Source organism: Mytilus californianus, unplaced genomic scaffold (genome assembly GCF_021869535.1).
Source record: "Mytilus californianus isolate M0D057914Y unplaced genomic scaffold, xbMytCali1.0.p SCAF_11, whole genome shotgun sequence".
NCBI classification, from domain to species: Eukaryota; Metazoa; Mollusca; class Bivalvia; order Mytilida; family Mytilidae; genus Mytilus; species Mytilus californianus.
The window spans coordinates 31,534,186-31,543,260 of NW_026262593.1; the positions used below are offsets into that span (position 1 = coordinate 31,534,186).

The window sequence follows — 9,075 nt, forward strand, 5'->3', positions numbered from 1 at the left end:
GTTTCAGTTGTTAGCCTTGGTAGTTGTGTAACAGTCTGACAAACATTAGCTGGAACCAGAACCATGTTCCCTTGAATAAACTTTTGCCAACCTCTTGGTTCTTCGTGGATCTTCATAAAAGGCAGTATGACGGAAACAAGAGTTTGCTCCAAAGGGTTTAGATCTTTCAAAATCTCTTGATCTGGAAATGTCATTAGGTTCATCACTGAGGTGGGCGGAATTTTACCTTTCTTTATGTAAGTCTTGCAAGTGTTGCATATCCAAATTGTATCATTTATACTCTTTATTCGTGGACATTGTAAAATGATGTTTGCTACTTTCTCAGAATGTTTATTTGCAAATGTGACTTCAAATCTAGATACACTGTGCTTATACCAAAGTTGTTTACAAGACGTACATGTATATATAGGTCCTCCAGAAACAGTTCTATGAAAGTCACTGATTAATTCATTAATGTCTTTTGATTTGTTCTTTTTTCTTTGTTTTCTTTTAGCCAACTTTTCTTTCTTAGCTTCTGCACTTCTTTTTTTTTTGCGTAAAGTTTTTCTTCTTAAAGTTTCTCTCCTCTTATAAACACTGTTAAGTCTTTTGAATAAGCGTAACTTCTTTTCCCGATTGATTTCTTTTTCTTTGCAAGAAGAATCAAGTCTTTTTCTCTTACGAGCTTTAGTTTCACACTGAGTTTCATTGCTTTTAAACTGAACATCAAGTCTGTTCAATTTTCTAGCTTTTGCATCAATGTCTCTTTCCTTTTGCCTGTATTGTTCATCAAGTCTTTTCAATTTTCTAGCTTTCACATCAATGTCTCTTTCATTTTGCCTGTATTGTTCATCAAGTCTTTTTCTCTTACGAGCTTTAGTTTCCCGCTCAGTTTCATTGCTTTTAAACTCAACATCAAGTCTGTTCAATTTTCTAGCTTTCGCATCAATGTCTCTTTTATTTCGCCCATATTGTTCATCAAGTCTTTTTCTCTTACGAGCTTTGGTTTCACACTCAGTTTCATTGCTTTTAAACTCAACATCAAGTCTGTTCAATTTTCTAGCTTTTGCATCAATGTCTCTTTCCTTTTGCCTGTATTGTTCATCAAGTCTTTTCAATTTTCTAGCTTTCACATCAATGTCTCTTTCATTTTGCCTGTATTGTTCATCAAGTCTTTTTCTCTTACGAGCTTTAGTTTCCCGCTCAGTTTCATTGCTTTTAATCTCAACATCAAGTCTGTTCAATTTTCTAGCTTTCACATCAATGTCTCTTTCATTTTGCCTGTATTGTTCATCAAGTTTTTTTCTCTTACGAGCTTTGGTTTCACACTCAGTTTCATTGCTTTTAAACTCAACATCAAGTCTGTTCAATTTACTAGCTTTTGCATCAATGTCTCTTTCCTTTTGCCTGTATTGTTCATCAAGTCTTTTCAATTTTCTAGCTTTCACATCAATGTCTCTTTCATTTTGCCTGTATTGTTCATCAATTTTTTTTCTCTTACGAGCTTTGGTTTCACACTCAGTTTCATTGCTTTTAAACTCAACATCAAGTCTGTTCAATTTACTAGCTTTTGCATCAATGTCTCTTTCCTTTTGCCTGTATTGTTCATCAAGTCTTTTCAATTTTCTAGCTTTCACATCAATGTCTCTTTCATTTTGCCTGTATTGTTCATCAAGTCTTTTTCTCTTACGAGCTTTAGTTTCCCGCTCAGTTTCATTGCTTTTAAACTCAACATCAAGTCTGTTCAATTTTCTAGCTTTCGCATCAATGTCTCTTTCATTTCGCCTGTATTGTTCATCAAGTCTTTTTCTCTTACGAGCTTTGGTTTCACACTCAGTTTCATTGCTTTTAAACTGAACATCAAGTCTGTTTAATTTTCTAGCTTTTGCATCAATGTCTCTTTCCTTTTGCCTGTATTGTTCATCAAGTCTTTTCAATTTTCTAGCTTTCACATCAATGTCTCTTTCATTTTGCCTGTATTGTTCATCAAGTCTTTTTCTCTTACGAGCTTTAGTTTCCCGCTCAGTTTCATTGCTTTTAAACTCAACATCAAGTCTGTTCAATTTTCTAGCTTTCGCATCAATGTCTCTTTCATTTCGCCTCTATTGTTCATCAAGTCTTTTTCTCTTACGAGCTTTGGTTTCACACTCAGTTTCATTGCTTTTAAACTCAACATCAAGTCTGTTCAATTTTCTAGCTTTCACATCAATGTCTCTTTCATTTTGCCTGTATTGTTCATCAAGTCTTTTTCTCTTACGAGCTTTAGTTTCCCGCTCAGTTTCATTGCTTTTAAACTCAACATCAAGTCTGTTCAATTTTCTAGCTTTCGCATCAATGTCTCTTTTATTTTGCCTGTATTGTTCATCAAGTTTTTTTCTCTTACGAGCTTTGGTTTCACACTCAGTTTCATTGCTTTTAAACTGAACATCAAGTCTGTTTTATTTTCTAGCTTTTGCATCAATGTCTCTTTCCTTTTGCCTGTATTGTTCATCAAGTCTTTTCAATTTTCTAGCTTTCACATCAATGTCTCTTTCATTTTGCCTGTATTGTACATCAAGTCTTTTTCTCTTACGAGCTTTGGTTTCACACTCAGTTTCATTGCTTTTAAACTGAACATCAAGTCTGTTTAATTTTCTAGCTTTTGCATCAATGTCTCTTTCCTTTTGCCTGTATTGTTCATCAAGTCTTTTCAATTTTCTAGCTTTCACATCAATGTCTCTTTCATTTTGCCTGTATTGTTCATCAAGTCTTTTTCTCTTACGAGCTTTAGTTTCCCGCTCAGTTTCATTGCTTTTAAACTCAACATCAAGTCTGTTCAATTTTCCAGCTTTCGCATCAATGTCTCTTTCATTTTGCCTGTATTGTTCATCAAGTTTTTTTCTCTTACGAGCTTTGGTTTCACACTCAGTTTCATTGCTTTTAAACTCAACATCAAGTCTGTTCAATTTTCTAGCTTTTGCATCAATGTCTCTTTCCTTTTGCCTGTATTGTTCATCAAGTCTTTTCAATTTTCTAGCTTTCACATCAATGTCTCTTTCATTTTGCCTGTATTGTTCATCAAGTCTTTTTCTCTTACGAGCTTTAGTTTCCCGCTCAGTTTCATTGCTTTTAAACTCAGCATCAAGTCTGTTCAATTTTCTAGCTTTCGCATCAATGTCTCTTTCCTTTTGCCTGTATTGTTCATCAAGTCTTTTTCTCTTACGAGCTTTGGTTTCACACTCAGTTTCATTGCTTTTAAACTGAACATCAAGTCTGTTTAATTTTCTAGCTTTTGCATCAATGTCTCTTTCCTTTTGCCTGTATTGTTCATCAAGTCTTTTCAATTTTCTAGCTTTCACATCAATGTCTCTTTCATTTTGCCTGTATTGTTCATCAAGTCTTTTTCTCTTACGAGCTTTAGGTTCCCGCTCAGTTTCATTGCTTTTAAACTCAACATCAAGTCTGTTCAATTTTCTAGCTTTCGCATCAATGTCTCTTTCATTTCGCCTCTATTGTTCATCAAGTCTTTTTCTCTTACGAGCTTTGGTTTCACACTCAGTTTCATTGCTTTTAAACTCAACATCAAGTCTGTTCAATTTTCTAGCTTTCACATCAATGTCTCTTTCATTTTGCCTGTATTGTTCATCAAGTCTTTTTCTCTTACGAGCTTTAGTTTCCCGCTCAGTTTCATTGCTTTTAAACTCAACATCAAGTCTGTTCAATTTTCTAGCTTTCGCATCAATGTCTCTTTTATTTTGCCTGTATTGTTCATCAAGTTTTTTTCTCTTACGAGCTTTGGTTTCACACTCAGTTTCATTGCTTTTAAACTGAACATCAAGTCTGTTTTATTTTCTAGCTTTTGCATCAATGTCTCTTTCCTTTTGCCTGTATTGTTCATCAAGTCTTTTCAATTTTCTAGCTTTCACATCAATGTCTCTTTCATTTTGCCTGTATTGTACATCAAGTCTTTTTCTCTTACGAGCTTTGGTTTCACACTCAGTTTCATTGCTTTTAAACTGAACATCAAGTCTGTTTAATTTTCTAGCTTTTGCATCAATGTCTCTTTCCTTTTGCCTGTATTGTTCATCAAGTCTTTTCAATTTTCTAGCTTTCACATCAATGTCTCTTTCATTTTGCCTGTATTGTTCATCAAGTCTTTTTCTCTTACGAGCTTTAGTTTCCCGCTCAGTTTCATTGCTTTTAAACTCAAGATCAAGTCTGTTCAATTTTCTAGCTTTCGCATCAATGTCTCTTTTATTTTGCCTGTATTGTTCATCAAGTTTTTTTCTCTTACGAGCTTTGGTTTCACACTCAGTTTCATTGCTTTTAAACTGAACATCAAGTCTGTTTTATTTTCTAGCTTTTGCATCAATGTCTCTTTCCTTTTGCCTGTATTGTTCATCAAGTCTTTTCAATTTTCTAGCTGTCACATCAATGTCTCTTTCATTTTGCCTGTATTGTACATCAAGTCTTTTTCTCTTACGAGCTTTAGTTTCCCGCTCAGTTTCATTGCTTTTAAACTCAACATCAAGTCTGTTCAATTTTCCAGCTTTCGCATCAATGTCTCTTTCATTTTGCCTGTATTGTTCATCAAGTTTTTTTCTCTTACGAGCTTTGGTTTCACACTCAGTTTCATTGCTTTTAAACTCAACATCAAGTCTGTTCAATTTTCTAGCTTTTGCATCAATGTCTCTTTCCTTTTGCCTGTATTGTTCATCAAGTCTTTTCAATTTTCTAGCTTTCACATCAATGTCTCTTTCATTTTGCCTGTATTGTTCATCAAGTCTTTTTCTCTTACGAGCTTTAGTTTCCCGCTCAGTTTCATTGCTTTTAAACTCAGCATCAAGTCTGTTCAATTTTCTAGCTTTCGCATCAATGTCTCTTTCCTTTTGCCTGTATTGTTCATCAAGTCTTTTTCTCTTACGAGCTTTGGTTTCACACTCAGTTTCATTGCTTTTAAACTGAACATCAAGTCTGTTTAATTTTCTAGCTTTTGCATCAATGTCTCTTTCCTTTTGCCTGTATTGTTCATCAAGTCTTTTCAATTTTCTAGCTTTCACATCAATGTCTCTTTCATTTTGCCTGTATTGTTCATCAAGTCTTTTTCTCTTACGAGCTTTAGGTTCCCGCTCAGTTTCATTGCTTTTAAACTCAACATCAAGTCTGTTCAATTTTCTAGCTTTCGCATCAATGTCTCTTTCATTTCGCCTCTATTGTTCATCAAGTCTTTTTCTCTTACGAGCTTTAGTTTCCCGCTCAGTTTCATTGCTTTTAAACTCAACATCAAGTCTGTTCAATTTTCTAGCTTTCGCATCAATGTCTCTTTCATTTCGCCTGTATTGTTCATCAAGTCTTTTTCTCTTACGAGCTTTGGTTTCACACTCAGTTTCATTGCTTTTAAACTGAACATCAAGTCTGTTTTATTTTCTAGCTTTTGCATCAATGTCTCTTTCCTTTTGCCTGTATTGTTCATCAAGTCTTTTCAATTTTCTAGCTTTCACATCAATGTCTCTTTCATTTTGCCTGTATTGTACATCAAGTCTTTTTCTCTTACGAGCTTTAGTTTCCCGCTCAGTTTCATTGCTTTTAAACTCAACATCAAGTCTGTTCAATTTTCTAGCTTTTGCATCAATGTCTCTTTCCTTTTGCCTGTATTGTTCATCAAGTCTTTTCAATTTTCTAGCTTTCACATCAATGTCTCTTTCATTTTGCCTGTATTGTTCATCAAGTCTTTTTCTCTTACGAGCTTTAGTTTCCCGCTCAGTTTCATTGCTTTTAAACTCAGCATCAAGTCTGTTCAATTTTCTAGCTTTCGCATCAATGTCTCTTTCCTTTTGCCTGTATTGTTCATCAAGTCTTTTTCTCTTACGAGCTTTGGTTTCACACTCAGTTTCATTGCTTTTAAACTGAACATCAAGTCTGTTTAATTTTCTAGCTTTTGCATCAATGTCTCTTTCCTTTTGCCTGTATTGTTCATCAAGTCTTTTCAATTTTCTAGCTTTCACATCAATGTCTCTTTCATTTTGCCTGTATTGTTCATCAAGTCTTTTTCTCTTACGAGCTTTAGGTTCCCGCTCAGTTTCATTGCTTTTAAACTCAACATCAAGTCTGTTCAATTTTCTAGCTTTCGCATCAATGTCTCTTTCATTTCGCCTCTATTGTTCATCAAGTCTTTTTCTCTTACGAGCTTTAGTTTCCCGCTCAGTTTCATTGCTTTTAAACTCAACATCAAGTCTGTTCAATTTTCTAGCTTTCGCATCAATGTCTCTTTCATTTCGCCTGTATTGTTCATCAAGTCTTTTTCTCTTACGAGCTTTGGTTTCACACTCAGTTTCATTGCTTTTAAACTGAACATCAAGTCTGTTTTATTTTCTAGCTTTTGCATCAATGTCTCTTTCCTTTTGCCTGTATTGTTCATCAAGTCTGTTCAATTTTCCAGCTTTCCCATCAATGTCTCTTTCATTTTGCCTGTATTGTTCATCTTGATGTTTGTCCTTTAGAGCTTTTGATCCTCGTGCATTTTTATCTTGATTATAACTATCATTCTTTCGTTTGTTCCTTTTATCTAACACTTGTTTGAAAGTGAATCTCCTACTTTTCCTTCTATTCTGCATATAAGTCCTGAAGTAATCTGTTCTACTCATGGAAGGCTGAAAGAGATAAGATGTCAATTAATTTTTTAAGGGATGAGAGAAAAGTTGAGATACTACTAAGAATTTATATAACTAGTCTGGAAAAACCAGAAATTAACTAAATAGTAACGACAACCAGCGAAATGACCAAAATGATCCTTATTGCAAACCAAAAAATTCAAAACCCTCAAAATTGAAAGGCTTTATTCTCTAGAAGTGGTTGATGTGAATGAATGACATCAGAAAAGCTAACAGGAAAACAGTAGCCAGAGAGAGATAGCAATAGGGATAGAAGTTATCATGACCAAACCATAATTAAAATTCCTAGATTCTTGTGTACGTCAAACCCAATCAATTTGACTTTGATTTTTGTTCATGTTTCTTTTGATAAGAGGTATTCATCTCAGTATCGGCAATATCCATAAGAACAAATAACAAATTTTATCAGGACTGTCAAGTTTTTATCAGACTTTTGTGTGAGATTTGACTTGCAAGAGACTAGACAGATCTGTTATATCAATAGACATGATTTTCAAAACAACAGATATTTACAGATTCCCTGTAATTTCTACATGAGGGTAGAATAAACTCCTGCTTTAGATAAACATGAAATGATTTAACTAATACCTTATTTTCATCTTTATCCACTGGACTTTGTTTTGGTATTTTGTAGTTTTTTGGGACTGTGTGAACTTTCAAGATCTGGAATATAATCAAAGACATTATATAAAATCAAATACAAAGTATGTTTGATAAGATGTAAAAAAATATCATCATAAACAAGGATATATTATTTATCATCTGAAACCAGCAATTAAACATATTCTAAGACTATGCCTTTCACATTGTACTCTTCTCACAATCATAACTCACCTTCCAATAATGGGCAACAGTATCTCCAAGTATCATTAAGTACATCTGATCAAGGCATTTTTGAAATATGAACATGACATAATTTTTTCTATTTCTATTTTTAGTTATTTTGTGTTCATATTTCATTTCGTTACTGAATGTTCCTCGTTTTGTTGGTGGGTGTTTTTCTTGGTCTTCTAATTGTCCATTAAATTTCAAGTTAGAATCTTGGTTGCCTAGTTTTTACTTTCTACACAGATAGACAGACAGATGAATCATTTGAACATAAAAGAGCTTTCAATACATATTTATACCTCTTTAGGAAGTGCCACAGGACTTGGTTTGGTTGTCGTTGCAATGGGTTGTCTCACAAAGGAGGGTACATGTGCTTGTTTCATGTAACATGGCTTAATTGAACGTGGTTTGGATGGACCTGGTTGTTGATCTGGTTCTGTTTTCGCTTGATATGGTTTGGATGGACCCCGTTGTTTATCTGGTTCTGTTTTGGCTGCATGTGGTTTGGATGGACCTGGTTGTTCATCTGGTTCTTTTTTCGCTAGACGTGGTTTGGATGGACCCCTTTGTTTATCTGGTTTTGTTTTGGCTGCATGTGGTTTAGATGGACCCTGTTGTTTATCTGGTCCTGTTTTCGCTGGAAGTGATTTGGATGGACCCAGCTGTGTCACTTCAAATGGCTTTTTCATGTTCTGTAGTTGCTTAGTTGAAACTAGGACCTGCTGTTTGGTGGTAGGAACCTAAAAAAACATACGTTCTTGATTTATACTTCAGAAAGAATTATCTGCATAAAGGTATGAGAAAACCTCAAAACATTTCTAAGCCAGTTTTCAGATTCATAAAACTCTTTCATTCAATGAGTATGTTAAATATTTGTAAAGTCTTGCTGTAAAATGGGAAATTTTCAGGATTCTTAACACAATTACCTTGTTGGAATATTTCTCTGGACCTGGTTCTGTAGCCATTGAGTTTTGTTGTCCTCCTTTAATGGTATCAACCTAAAAACAAAAGCATAGGCAACTAACTATACATGTACATGCAATTTTCAGGATACCTTTTACACAAGTTTTATATTGTAATGCATTGTTATCTAATATTGCATAACATGTATTCATAAGGGGCGTACCCACCACATGCAAAAGTGGCATAAATATGATGATTTTTAGTGAAATTTTCACATTTCACTCCACTTGCCGATTTTAACACGTCACATCCCCTCTTAACTTAATTTCTTAGACCCCCCCCCCCCCCCCCCCCCCCATTCTGCTCCTCCTTGGTCACTTTTATAAATGTTTGATTAAAGAGCCTTGAAAAGGCAACATTTGAGGTACATACCAATGACTCTTTCTTCCGTTTTCTTTCCAATTGTAATGTCTTTTCGGACTTCTTTTCAAACTTCCCCATGATAAATAGTGTGATTTCACAAAGTATTATTTCTATATAATTTGAGTTGCCACTATATTCTGTTACTTTGCACCAATCAATTCCATACTGTCCTGATTTTAGTCATGAAAACATCACCGGGTTATCCATTCACTAAAAAAAAAAAACTTTATTACTATCAAATACATAAATTTTACAAAGTACATTCTTTGTGTACAAGTATATAAATTAACAA

The 9,075-nt window shown here is 34.3% G+C and overlaps 1 protein-coding gene across 1 annotated transcript; it reads right to left on the bottom strand.

Moving 5' to 3' along the window:
* Nucleotides 1-6,323: 6,323 nt before the first annotated feature.
* Nucleotides 6,324-8,861, bottom strand: LOC127720868 (protein piccolo-like). The gene is made up of 4 exons (XM_052227613.1): nucleotides 8,793-8,861; nucleotides 8,384-8,455; nucleotides 7,757-8,197; nucleotides 6,324-6,608 (listed from the first exon to the last, which is right to left on the bottom strand). Exons 1-4 carry the CDS (start codon nucleotides 8,859-8,861, stop codon nucleotides 6,324-6,326), a joined length of 867 nt encoding a protein of 288 aa, XP_052083573.1.
* Between the last annotated feature and the right edge of the window lie 214 nt (nucleotides 8,862-9,075).

Excerpts from the sequence above, each read along its gene's own strand:
- LOC127720868 (XM_052227613.1), bottom strand. The coding sequence starts at position 8,861 with ATGGGGAAGTTTGAAAAGAAGTCCGAAAAGACATTACAATTGGAAAGA. Across the intron at positions 8,456-8,792 it reads AACGGAAGAAAGAGTCATTG|GTTGATACCATTAAAGGAGG; the intron begins GTATGTACCTCA and ends TTTTGTTTTTAG. Across the intron at positions 8,198-8,383 it reads CAGAGAAATATTCCAACAAG|GTTCCTACCACCAAACAGCA; the intron begins GTAATTGTGTTA and ends ATGTTTTTTTAG.